General features: G+C 42.9%; 1 protein-coding gene across 1 annotated transcript in view; it reads right to left on the bottom strand.

The window, feature by feature from the left end:
• The window catches only part of HMCN1 (hemicentin 1), a 164,485-nt gene that overhangs the window by 71,203 nt on the left and 79,476 nt on the right, over positions 1 to 13,806 (bottom strand). The window contains exons 27-38 of the mRNA XM_021525146.2: positions 13,360 to 13,490; positions 12,572 to 12,719; positions 11,978 to 12,104; positions 10,814 to 10,968; positions 8,592 to 8,870; positions 7,517 to 7,798; positions 6,481 to 6,589; positions 5,748 to 5,917; positions 5,294 to 5,448; positions 4,453 to 4,576; positions 3,076 to 3,177; positions 843 to 995 (exon numbers count right to left, since the gene is read on the bottom strand). Of these exons, the coding sequence (XP_021380821.2) occupies positions 843 to 995; positions 3,076 to 3,177; positions 4,453 to 4,576; positions 5,294 to 5,448; positions 5,748 to 5,917; positions 6,481 to 6,589; positions 7,517 to 7,798; positions 8,592 to 8,870; positions 10,814 to 10,968; positions 11,978 to 12,104; positions 12,572 to 12,719; positions 13,360 to 13,490 (1,935 nt within the window). The remainder of the gene's footprint in view (positions 1 to 842; positions 996 to 3,075; positions 3,178 to 4,452; positions 4,577 to 5,293; positions 5,449 to 5,747; positions 5,918 to 6,480; positions 6,590 to 7,516; positions 7,799 to 8,591; positions 8,871 to 10,813; positions 10,969 to 11,977; positions 12,105 to 12,571; positions 12,720 to 13,359; positions 13,491 to 13,806) is intronic.

Below are 13,806 nucleotides of genomic sequence, written 5' to 3'. Positions count from 1 at the left end.
TTTGATCTGTGTTCTTTGTCTACTGTGAGCTTCGAAGTCACCTACAACAAACCCCAGCAACTTCCAGGCCCTCAAAACTGATCAAGTGATCCCTTAAACAGAATACCTCTTCCACAAATTCATCTTCCTAGAAATGCCTTCCCTTGGCACATTTTCCACATTCAAAACACTTATTCTAATGAGAAAACAGAAGAGTGAAGACCATGGAGTGCCAGGACAAGGGGGAATGAGTTTGCACTGCCAGAGGACAGGGTTAAAATGGGATATTGGGAAGGAATTCCTGGCTGTGAGGGTGGAGAGGATCCTGGAAGGAATTTCCAGAGAGGCTGTGGCTGCCCCTGGATCCCTGGAAGTGTCCCAGGCAGGTTGGATGGGACTTGGAACAATCTGGGATAGTAGAAGGTGTCTCTGCCTGTGGCAGGGGGTGACACTGGATGGGCTGTAAGGTCCCTTCCAACACAAACCACCCTGGGATTCTGTGTTCATATGATGAGTGACACCAAGTCTGTTAAGCAGACTGGAAAAGAAGGAAAACAAAGGTGGAGCTTGCATGTACTATTCCTAATTCACAATACAGGGCAAGAAGAAACAGCCTCAAGTTGTGCTGGGGGTAGGGAGGTTAATTTGAATATTAAGACAAGTTTCTTTATGGACAGTGGCACAGCTGTCCAGGGCAGTGGTGGGGTCCAAATCCCTGGAGGGATTTAAAAGCCGTGTGGATGGAGCACTTGGGGACATGGGTCAGGGGTGGCCTTGGCAGCACTGGGGGAAAAGCTGGACTCAATGCTCTCAGAAGTGCTCCCCAAGTTCCAGAAGTGACAGCTCCGTGGTTGTGCACTCACCATGGACCTGGAGGCTGTAGAGCAGCTCGGCCGTGCCCGCGGCGTTGGCAGCCAGGCACCTGTAGAGGCCGGAGTCGGCCACCTGCGCGGCCTCGATGCGCAGCACCTGTCCCCTGCCAGCCAGCGCCCGCCCGTCCTTGGACCACGACACGGCTGCGGGAGGAACGGGGACAAGTCACTGACAGCCCCGACAAACGCGGCACCACAGAGCTGTGACACGGCCTTGGCTTTCACACACACACACACCGACGTTTAACAGTCAGTGGCAGTGTTAGTCGTGATCAAGAATAGTAAAACGTGACAGAAGATCAGGAAATAGGAAGATTTGCTGACTATGCCCCGAAGTTCAACAGGAAATTTGACACTATCATCCACACCTCCCATATATTTATGGAAAAGTGTTCTGAAATTGAGAAATTATCACAAAAAGCAAATTACAGGAAATTTACTTATCTTATACCATGATAAAGAGCAGCTGTTTAAAACCACACAAAAATATGAAGGTGTCCCTACCTATGGCAGGGGGATGGAAGGAGATGAGCTTTCAGGTTCCTTCCAACCCAAACCATCCAGGAATGCTATAATATCCCTAGATATTATAGATATTTATAATAGGAGATAGATAGATAGAGGATTTATCCGGGGATTCGATAACATATATCAATTTTTTTTTACCTTCTACCTTAAATTAACATTACATTAAACTGAACTATGTGGAACAAAGAATCAAAACATAAGCAATCAAATCAAAGTGGAACTGGCAGATCAAAAATCTGAAAATAAAGAGCAGAAAACTTGGTGTTACTGTAGAAGAAAATTTTATATATATATCTATAATATCCCTAGATGATATAGATTTTTATAATAGGGGATAGATAGAGAATCTATCCAGGGATTTGATAACATATATCAATTTTTTTTTACCTTTTACCTTAAATTATCATTACATTAAACTGAACTATATGGAACAAAGAATCAAAACATAAGCAACCAAATTAAAGTGGAACTGGCAGATCAAAAATCTGAAAATAAAGAGCAGAAAACTTGGTGTTACTGCAGAAGAAAATTTTATAGGAAGTTGCCAACCAAGAAAATCTGCAGATTTTGCATCTCAGCCAAAAGATGGCACCATCCATGAGGAGAATGGGACATTGAGGCTCTGCTGGCACCACTTCACTAATGAGATTAAATTCCTGCTCAGGGAAGGATTATCTGTAATACACTGGGTTTTTGGAGAAAGACTCACACTCACACTAAGTGCTCTGGTCTGACTGATAGACAAGACTTGCACACAACTTCTCTCTTTTCCAGTGGGATGCTGTGCTCCTCAATTTCCTGAGTCATGTTGTATCTTGACAATAGGATGTGACATTGCATCACACCAGGGGTGACCAAGCTGTTTATTGCATAAATTATCTGAAATCCATTGTTTTAATTATTGATAATTAAAATAACTGAAAATTTGGAGGATAAAGGAGAAAAAAATTTAAAAGGAGCGTAAGATAGACATAAAATTCTTACGCTAAGATTTTACTACCTCAGTATTTTAATTTTTTCATGTAAGTATAAATTATTCTACAAAATAATACATTGTTGTGAATTAATTCTTAAAAAGGCACAAAATGAGAAGCTGGCTGCACATCTGAAATGTAATAATACCTTTTATCTGAAAATGTTGCTATAATCAGCATGAGAATAATTTGCTATATTAGATATAAGCTCTTAGTAACTATTCCCCCTGTTTTGCCCTACAATAATAGGGCAATTAATACAGCAAACTGCTCTCATAATTATTTATCATTTTATATCTTACCAGGTAACAAAATCCACACATTAAAAAAGTCCTAGACACGAGCATACTTGACAGGCAGAGCCAATCCATGAAATATTGCAGGTCTGCCCTACACTAACAAATACTGAAGTGACAGGAGATAAAAGTGAATGTGTTTAAAGCTCATTCAGTAGAAATCAAATAGGGCTTTTGCCCGTGGACAGGGCATCACAAGTGAATAGATTATCCTTGTGATGTCTTTTCACTCATTTATCAGTGGGGATCACTGAATTCCTCAATCCTTCCTCCATGTCAGCCCATCCATTGACATTTCCCATCACACAGTTTCTAGCTGGTTTAAAATCACACAATTAGGTCCACATTCAGCATATTCCTTACTTTCCAAAGACACATGAAAGTGAAACCCTTGATGAGAATGTTCCCCGAGGTGCACATGGATACCTGGCAAAGGGTTCCCAGACGCTCTGCATTCAAGATGAATTGGATTATTCACCACCACTGTTTCATTTAATATTTTTCCTGCATCTTCCAGACTGGGTGGTTCTGGGAAGAGACAAAAGCAGCAGGTTTCTGTTAATTCAGCCACCCAGCTAGCAGAGCACGTGATGACAAAGCCATCTACCCTTGGAGAAATTTTGGGCAATGAGTTGCACAAGCTTCAGCTGCTGAGTGACAAAGGAATTTCTCCACATTTCACCTCTGAAATGGGAATACTCTCTAATTATATAGTATCATTAGTGGTAAGAGAAATAAAACATTATTTTTGCTAATTTTATTTTTTTCCAGGAAAAATGGAACTTAAAAATTTGCAAGTAAATGGGTACACAACACAGAATAGCAGTTATTTCTTGTGGCAAGCTCCCCTCACTTCATCTGGTGATAGTAAACTGAGTAGTGTAGACAGCTTTTACATCCCTGAAGTTCCAAAATCTGAAACATGACAGAAATGCCAGATAATGACAGTTTGAACAAGAAGACTGATAGCAAAGGAGAGCTTTATGAGCATGGGATTCACAGTGAAGTTAGTTATGATGCAATGACCACAGTCTGAATGTGGCTCCTCTTTCTAAGTCCCATCCACAGAGACTCTGCAACCTCTCCTCGATTCAGTTGAATGTTTTCCAGTTACTGGTTTGGTTTGGCAATAAAAATCAATATAGCCATACTCTGTGAAAATATTGCCACAGTCTTTTCGTGCACCTCCTGAGGATTCTCACACCTCCTTTGAGGACTGGGTCACATCAGCAAAACATAACACTTCGTGACCACTTCTAAGCCAAAAATATGTAAACCATGGTGAGAGCATTTATTAAATTCACATGCAAATGACAGATTCTCAAGTCTCCCTGATTCTTTTCACACTGTTTTTAGCTGCAAAAGAAAATTCCTTTCAACAGGCAGAAAAATCCCCTCACAAGAAAACATTCCTTTCTCAGAAAAGTTATTCCTATAAAAATTTCCCATTTCCCGAGGTCACAGGGAATACTAATACCCACAAAAAGCTTGGATGAAATTAGTAATGCCAGTGGTAGTATATCACACATTGATTAAGAAACACAGAGTACCCTTCTGTGGGGTAGGTTAGAAGGAATGTGTTTGGCTTTTTGGGATGCCTCTGAGCAGCAGAGGTACCTGTAAAGCCATTAATTCATTTCTGTGTCCTTTGGTATTACAGGAGAGAGGCCAAACTCTGAAAAAGCCACTTTTTGCTCTCACTCCTTACCAACAGAGTGGGACAGAGAAAGGGAACTGAGAGATGGATGTGCAAGGAAAGCCAGGTGCCTGGGCTGCGTGGACAGCCCCGTTTGGGCGCGTTACCGTGCACGTGGAGCCGGGTGTGCTGCTGGGCCTCCCCCGCAGCGTTGGTGGCCACGCAGGTGTAGCGGGCAGCATCTCCGGGCAGGGCCTTGCCGAGCTGCAGGACACGGCCCGAGGCCTCCAGCTGTTCCCAAACACAGAGAGGAGTGTGTGACACCACTGCCCCAGCACAGCCACTCTGGGTGAGCGGACACGGCCGGTCTCATCCCCTCCCAACCCCGGCTTCATGGAATGAGGAAACTGCTGGCTCAGACATTTCACTGTCCCTGGGACAGCAGCATCAGGAGCTGTACAGGTGTGGAGACCTGGCTGGCGAGGGGCAGGCAGGCAAAGGAGACTGCAGGCAAGGTACAAAAAACTGCTCCAGCCATGGGAAATCAAAGCCACTGCAAGCACTCATCCCGGAACACGCGAGCACTGGGGAGGGTTCTTCATGGTAAGGCAGGATCTCACCAGGAGAAGGAAATTATAGGTAAGTGCTGCAGTGATCACAGAACTGCTCAGATAATCCCATCTCACAGGGATGAGTGGCTAGAGTCACCTCAAAATAAGCAGATAAGCATTTGACCTTGAAGGGCAAAGTACAACTGGAAGGAGAGATTCTGAATTTCCAGTCATGGACTCTCCTGATATGAGGTGTCTAGTGAGACTCAGCCTACTGAACACTCCTATTACCTGAGACACCACCCTAATCAGATAGAAAGCTCCTCACTCTGCAGGATGGCTCTTAAGCACTTTTGTATTACAGTGTGAGGGAAGCAAAAGGAAAAGAAGCACTAACACACATAACTTACGGCAATTACCTTCCATGGTTTGGATCCCATAAAAGAATCATGCTTACTCTGATATTTCCCCTGGCTGTGTTTACTGGCTGTCCATCCTTTAACCAGGTTATGGAAGGGCTGGGGATGCCACTAGCTATGCACTGCAGTGTCACAGGCTTGTGGAGCACAACTGCTCTCTCGGAAGGCCCAGCTGATTTAATGGTTGGAGGAACTGCAAAAAGCACCAGAAACAAAAACATTGTCTCATTTAAACATGTACATCTAAATGTACCGAAGCAGTATCCCAGAGGTAAGTGCAGCTTTACTTCTACTTCCAGATCTAGTGGAAGGCGTCCCTGCCATGGCTGGTGTCCAACCCAAACCATTCTATGATTCTATTTCATCTAATCTCCTCTCCAGTTTTACAACCTGCTAATGCAAATAAACACGTATAAAAAGTTTGAGCACCTTCCTGCCAGCAATTTGAAAAAAAAGCAGTCTGCTGCTTCCCGCCCACCTTGAGTAACCTACCATGCACTGTAACATCAAATTCCTTTTCATGCTCTCCAGCCTTGTTTGTGGCCACACATTTATAGCGGCCGCTGTCTGACACTTGAGCTTGAGAGATGACAAGTTTCTGTCCATTTAGTAAGACCTTGTGTCCAGCCTCCTCTCCAACTGGCTGACCATCTTTAAACCACCTACCAAAAAGAAAGTTCCATTTCAGTTGAAAAGAAAGGAAGATCAACAACAAAATTAAAATATCCACGATTCTATCAAACAGAATGCCTCAGTAACTCTGTCTGCATTTCTAAGGAAGTCTGGAAGTGTCAGGTTGAATTCCCCTTGTCTGAGTGCCATAGATTGAAGGGTTTATCAGAAGGGAGTATTGGGGAATAGCCACTAAAGACAGTGTCAGAAAGGTGACAGCAGATACCACCAGAGGCAGAGAGGAATCTCCAAAGCAAAAGCAATCATGAGTGGCAGAAGAAATGGCACATATAGTTGCATTAGCAAAGGACTTAAAAGTTTTGTCTGCTCTTGTTTTCTATCCTCATCTCCAGGACATGGACAGTGGCACAACAAACCTAACTACTTTAAAATGAAATCCTGATGTTGCCAAGTGAGTGCCTGATGGTGGAGTGGAGCCAGTTTGTCCTCTACTCATTAACCACCACTGATTAAAACAGGTGGCTCATTAAGCGCCCCTAATCAACCAGCAGATTTATTTATATTTTTTCTACTGTCATACCAGTGCCCTTACGTGATAGTTGGTGAGGGTGTCCCTCTTGCTGAACAGTCCAGCTCCAAAGGGCTGTGGAGAATCACAATGTAGCCCAAGAGCTCATCCCCACCTTCCACAAATGGTGGCACTGTAAGAGAGAAAAATCCACCAAGAGAAACATTTACACATCAGAAATATCAAACAAGTCTCTCCCAAATAGCACTGTTAAACACACATTGATTCATTATGAACAACTGTTCCTTTCTAAACGGAAATATCTGCCCAGTAACATTTTGTGGCTTCAAATCACTGCTCTCACTTTTTTACTGTTTATTGTTATTCTGTCAGAAGAACTTTGTGAATGGGTGGGAAGCAGGAAGTCTTTTGGCACCTTCTGCCAGCAGAAGGAGAAAACAAATGTGCAGAGGATCCTCTTCCAGGTCTTCTTCACCCTGCCTCATCCTCTGTGGGAAGGAAGCACTACCACACAGCTCCTCCCCTATCAAGACCAGTGACATTACCTGCAGAAGCAGAAGGGATGCTCTACATCTGTATTCAGTATTATGTTTAAGTGAGCAAAACATAAAAATCAGTTCTTTACAATTCTCTTTCATGTCAGGAGAAGACCTCAAGACATTCAGAAGGGACTGCTAAGATACAGACTGTGTAATCGATTAAATTACACAGTCAAGAAGAAAAAGAATTTTTTCACTAAAAGGTTCAAAACTTGCACAACACAAATTCAGAGAAAAATGTCCTCTCCCAGAGGCAACTACTAAGTGGTATTTCTAATGGATTTCTGTGATTTTCTTCTGTGAAGACAAATAAGAATAACTTTAGAGGTTTCTGAGAATATTTACCTACCACATTCACAAAAATCCTTCAAGAACTAACCTGAAATACAAGTCTTCAACTGTCGTGTAGCCCTGGACAGAAAAGTTGTGCAGTGCTAGTTCAGCTAGATACAGAGTATGACTAACTCATCTTAATATATTAATACCAACAAAACCATTGGTTTCATGGAACTTTGCTATCTTAGGTTTATGGGAACCTGATAAATCTGCAGCTCACACACCTAAGATTTCAACGTCATACTTGATTTCTTGTTCTCCAGCTATGCTTGTGGCCACACACCAGTACTGGCCCTGGTCAGCTTCAACGGTGTTCAGGATCTCCAGCTGCTTCCCCCCAGCCAGGACACGGAGCTTGTCACTTGCTTTCACAGGAACTCCATCTTTTAACCAGGTCAGGAGAGGGGGAGGGTTGCCAGCAGCCTTACACTCCAAAGTCAGGGAATTGCCAGTAACCACCTGCCTGCTCTGGGCTGTGTCAGCATCACCCTCGATTACTGGAGGAACTGCAGAAAGGAAGAAATATATTGCAAGACATTAATTCTGTAGCCAGAAAATGTATTAAGAGAAAATGGGTTTGTTCCACCCACTCTGGCTCCATCTGCCATCACGTCACGCACAATTTCATGTGAGAATTTGCTGCTGGGGCAAGGCAAGGCAGAGAAGTCAAATTATGTAGCTCAAAATTCAAAATTGACCAGCTGTATAAAAAGAAGATTTGCAGTACTTTGAGAAGGAAGAACTAAACAAGAAGGACTTAAAGCAGTACAGTAAAGATCCCATTCTGAGTGGTTCTTTCAAATAAGTATTGCTTAGCATGCAGATGTGAGATAGAGAATGGATATATATGGAAGAGAAATAGCTGAGTAGAACAAAGCATGGTATCAAGGCCAGTGAAGGGAGGGCAGGGCTAGACAGGGTATTGGGAAGGAATTGTTCCCTGTAAGGGTGGGCAGGCCCTGGCAGCTGTGGCTGCCACTGGATCCCTGGAAGACTCCAAGACCAGGATGGGTGGGGCTTGGAGCAGATCTGGGCTAGTGGAAAGTTTCCCTGCCCATGGCAGGGGTGGCACTGGATGGGCCTTATTTAAGGTCCCTTTCAACCCACACCATTTTATGATTCCACGAAGTCAAGAGCTGTCCGAGAGTCTCATAAAGCAGAGGGTCTAAATCTCCCTCTACACAGCCCCGCCAACAGAGGCCAGAATTTAATCACAGCCGCTGCAGGCAGCAGAGGCTGAAGATCTCTTCCACAGCCGTTCTGCAGGAGCAGTAAGGCAGCCCAGGAACTGTCCCTCACCATAGACATCCACATGGAAGAGCTTCTCTGCAGCCCCCGCAGCGCTGCTCACACGACACGAGTACTGGGCAGAGTCCGACACCTGTGCCCGCGGGATCTGCAGGAACTGGCCTCTGTCCACATACAGAGCCTGGGGGCTGGACATCACACGCTGCCCATCCTTGTACCAGGTGATGGTGGGCACAGGGATTCCCTTGGCTTCGCATTCCAGATTTACCAGGTTGTTGAGGAGCACTGATACCTCTGTGGTAATATTTCCTCCCTTAATACTGGGGGGCACTAGTTCAAAAGACAAAACAACAACATTAAAGCTTTAGACTACAAATATGTGCAGATTTGAATAAAACATTAGAATGCTGTAAGAATACAATATCCTCATCAGCCTTCCAACCCTTCCTGCTCTGTTTTCTTTGTTTCTTTAGCCAGCAGAGCTCAACTATCACCTGTACAGTCCTTCAAGGCACACAGGGTGGAAAGCATGAAGAGAACACAACAAAAAGGCCTCTAGGCTCCAACATGTATCAGGTTAGGACAGCTGGGCCTCCATGCCTCCTGCAATGCATTTGGGCAGCCCTCTTCCCTGGCTCCAAAGAAAGAGTAATCCCTGGATGCCTTGGGAGATGCATCCTCCCAGCAAGGATCCTGCTATTGAAAATACCAAACACACCCAAGAGCCTCCACAATCGCGGTGGGAACTGCTCCATGCTCCAAACTTTTGAGGATGAAGTCAGTTACTTTGAGACTAAGCATGAGCTTAATAGTCTTGCTTTATGCTCCTATTTTTGAAGTTTTTTGGCCCATAGTCATTTCCCTTGCTCTCTAGGCAGCAGGACTCGGATTTTTCTAGCAAACAAGCTCTTGTGTAAATCAGCCAATATAAAGAGTCCGTAAATCTCTATAGAAGCAATAAAAACACAGTGCAATTGGCAACGACTAAATTTATGGCTGCTGAAAGGACCAGACACATCTGGCAGACACATTGACTCCTCTGCTGCCAAACATGCTCAGTACATCCATGGATTCCTCTGACTTCCACAGTGGTCATTGAAAACACCACTGCAGAAATGCACAGCAAAGCACCTGTGAACGGATGGATCCCCACCTGAGACAGGTCCTGCAGTTAGCAAACCACAATGAAATATTTACTAATTAAACATCTTTTGTATCAAAAACCCCAAATCCACTGAATATGCTGAAACACACCCAGTTCAAAGGCGACTGCATGTGTCTATCAGAGATGAGGAATGGTTTTAATATGGTGTTTTGGAAAAATATCAAACCCAAAAGCAGGGCTAAACAGCTAAAACAAAGTAAGAACTAGCAAGCATTGAGGTTCCTCACTTACTCTGTGGGCTTCTGTTTGTCTAGCCAGGACTAATGAGAAATACAAAAGTAAAGAGAAGTTCCATTCTGCTGTCACAAATTCATCTTTCCAGAAGAACCTGAAATAAATCTACTCATCTGCGACAATTTTATCTGCATGGAGGTGGGGGAAGCTGTTTTATTCTTCTAATCTCAAAACAGCCACTACCCTCAATCCCCTGCAAGTCCTCCCAGTATTCTTTCTGTTCCTGACAGAATGGTGTGCAGCCAAATTCCAGTGTCTATGGGTGCTCTGTGCTTTACAAGTGTCCCAGGTGAGGGAAATAATGTACATTAAGTTCACAGAATCACACAAAACGTTCAGGAACAAATCCATAGCAAGGGAGGACTTGAGAGCTAACAGACTCAAATCCCTACCCTTCACACTCCAGGCACAAGAACTTCTGAGTCCCATGAAGTACAGGGTGTATCCTGGCAGCAGGTTAAGAAAAGTAAGACCAAATGTGTATTAAAATCAAAATCTTAATAATCTTCTCCTCCGTATGACAGATCAAAACAATGAAGACAATGTGATAATAAAAATTCAGTTGAAACTAACAGCAGAATTTGAGAACACCCTTCAAGATTTTTTGCTTTCACTAATTAGAAAAGAAGCATACAAACAACATTTCAAGGTGTTTTTTCAAGCCTGCAAAGACTGCATTCATACTTAAATTCATACATACAAATGCCTAAAAAGATCATTTTGCGAACACATAATTATTAAATCAAATTTACACACAAATTTTGTAGCATCAGAGACTTAATTTGTATTTGCCTGAGTATCTCCATTCAAAAAAAAAAAAACCTTAAGAGTAAAACAAGAGGATCTTCTGGGATCAGGCATTCCATAAACTTACCATGGACAATGAGCCTGACCTCCTTCACTTGTTTGCCAGCAGTGTTGGTGGCACTGCACTGGTAGCGACCCTTGTCAACCCTGCGAGCACTCTTGATGTGGAGAACTTGGTCTCTGTCCAGGAGCTCAACATTGGGATCACCCAAAAACAAGGGCCTGAAACAGAGACCATTTTGCTTCACAGAATTCTGCCCCCACCCTTTCAGCACTGATTTAAACTGACAGTAAAAAGAAGAGGTGATTTGGTGACAATAATTGTACCATTCCAGAGTGCCATTTAGCACTAAATTAATAGCATTAATCTCAAGAACCACCCTGCAGTGACAAGTTATTACCATTAACTCTACTCCTAACTTCTAAAATAAATCAAACCACAAAAAGTACTTTTCTGAGACCTCCAGGATGCCAGCATCAGAGCCAGAGTCACACACACACCTGACCTCAGCTCCTTTTCCTAATTTATTTAGTCATGCCAGGCTTTTGCTGATAACAAAATGTCAACTACTACACAGGAACAATATCCATAGCAAAGGGTAAGGAATTGTCACAGCAGAGTATCTGTGAGTCCTGACCAATGCCTATACTGAACTACATTATTAAACATTAAAAACACCCAGCACAGCTGGGTTTTCAGCTAATATTTAAGAATTCTTCTGGTGTGCTTTCCTGGAAGATGAGATGAGGAATGGAAAACATGCAGGCTATAAATGTTTTCAAACATATATATGTACATATAATGTTTCAAACCTTTAATGTATAGATGCAGAACTGCACAAGGCACTAGCCAGCAAAACATCTGATACGAGTTCTCTCTACCAGTGAAAAAATCATCCCAGCTAAACATCTGCATTTTAACTAATAATGTGTGTAAAATAATCCAGTCAGAGTAACGCACAGAATAAACTCAAAGAAATGGTTCTGCTTATCTTGCTTCAACCATCATCTTGCTCCAAAAACCCAAAATCTGCTCTGCAGGTGCCAATAATGGGGAAGTTCAGAAAGGACAGTGGGATGTTAAGTTTTGATTAAAGAATTTACCACCTCACACCACCCCAAATTCTGTGACACTAAGTTAACATGAAGTAGTTACACACTGCACCTCCTTCCTCTCTGCTCTAGGGGAGGAAGAAGCTGACACAAACCACAAAAGCTGCAATATACTCACTTGCCATCCTTGAACCAGTGAATGTCAGGAACAGGGAAGCCTTTGGCTCTGCATTCCAGATGGATTTCCTGGTTGAGGATGACTGCCACTTCACCAGGGCTATCGGCACCTATTATGCTCGGTGGAACTTTAAAAAGACAAACATTAAGGAAGGACTGGTATTTAACCTGGGAACCTCTGCCCTGTGACTGAAGGGAATGCAGCAGTGGATCTTACTATTCCCTTGAAACACCTTTAGTGTTCATTGCAGAGGGAATTCTGCAGATAACAACAGTGTGCCTATAGTGACAAGCACTTCCACACCTGCACTGGTGAACTGTACCAAGGAACACCCCTGTGTCACACTGCACACCCCAAACACAAAACAAAGCACCAAAGCCCAGGAATAAAAAGCAGTATTTTATCTGTGTTACTACAAGAACGGCAAGGTTTAAGCACTCAGTGCTTCAGCAGCCAATAATTCACGGGCAGTGAGTGGAACAATCTATTTATAATGATCTGAAATTTACTGGTTTCTTAAATATCAACTGTTTTTCCAATCACAAACTAAAACCCAAACCAAACAAAAATCAATCCCAAAGCCATGGAACTAACCAAGTATATGGAGGTTAAACAGCTTCTCAGAACTTCCTGCTACATTTATGGCTTTGCATGAATACTGTCCTGCGTCCTCAGTAGTAGCTTTCAGGAGCTTCAGTATCTTCCCATTGTGCAAAATCTGGAGAGCACTGCTTTCCACAACCTTAGAGGAACCCGAGACATTAGCCTTATGTGATCCAAGATACAGCAGCCAAGTATCACAGCTGGATTTTTATAAGAAAATGGTAGTTTTAGTGGAACGATAATCTGTTTCCCCTTTCAGTTTCAGCACTAATCTCCTGCCCTGCTGCAATGTATTCAATATGGTTTGTAGCTCAGCCTAGGGCAGGGAGTGGGGAAACTCCAACCAGCAGCAATGGCCAGCCCCAGGAGCAATGGCCAGCCCCAGGGAGTGCATAAAGGGATCTCTCCTCATCTTAAACTACGACTTATCAGCTACAAGTGGAAACAGAGGACTCAAGGATAATCCTGAGGAATTCAATCTACTCCAAAAGTTCTTATTTATCCATCTATAGAATGAAAAAATGGCAATATTGGTCCCCTCTGCAAGGATTGTCATCTACAATACTGGGGGATTGCCAAGATCAATTTGTAAGGGTATACTGAAAATAAAGAGTTTACATTTGACTTACAGAATGAATGGATAAGCCATATTTAGCTGCCTTTTTGTGCACGTGTTCTTAGAGCACTTGAATAAACATAAAGGCATTTACCTGTATTTAATTTGAATGAATTCTCATACCAAGCCCTCAGAACTCCACAGTTAGATTAATCCAACATACCTGGATATCATCCTTATACCAGGAGATGACTGGAAAGGGGTTACCAGTTACTTCACAGAAGAGACTTACAGGGTGATGCACAACCACAGATGTATTTGTCACCTTATCTTGGTCTCTAATTTCAGGAGGAACTGAAAGAAAGCTCAATATTATGATTTAAGTCTTCCTATTCCAGTGATTTCCCTGTTCTTCCTTTCCATCCCAGTCAGGGACCACTATAAATCAAAATTTCTCAAACTCTTCTCATTCCCTTCCCAACATTTCCATTTGTCTTCAGGCTCTGGACATAATCTCCCTGGTCCTTTCTTCTCTTTGCCAAAAACAGTTCTCTCTTGCTCAATAAAAGACTCCCATGGAAATTCACTCAAACACAAGCACCATCAACATTTTAAGAGAATAATCTTAATCTGAAATTTAATCTTGAAATCTAGTGTTATTTGTTTAGCA

This window comes from Lonchura striata, chromosome 9, assembly GCF_046129695.1.
Source record: "Lonchura striata isolate bLonStr1 chromosome 9, bLonStr1.mat, whole genome shotgun sequence".
Lineage (NCBI taxonomy): Eukaryota > Metazoa > Chordata > Aves > Passeriformes > Estrildidae > Lonchura > Lonchura striata.
The sequence above is the reverse complement of the archived record's forward strand: the minus strand, read 5'-3'. Positions and strand labels throughout refer to the sequence as shown.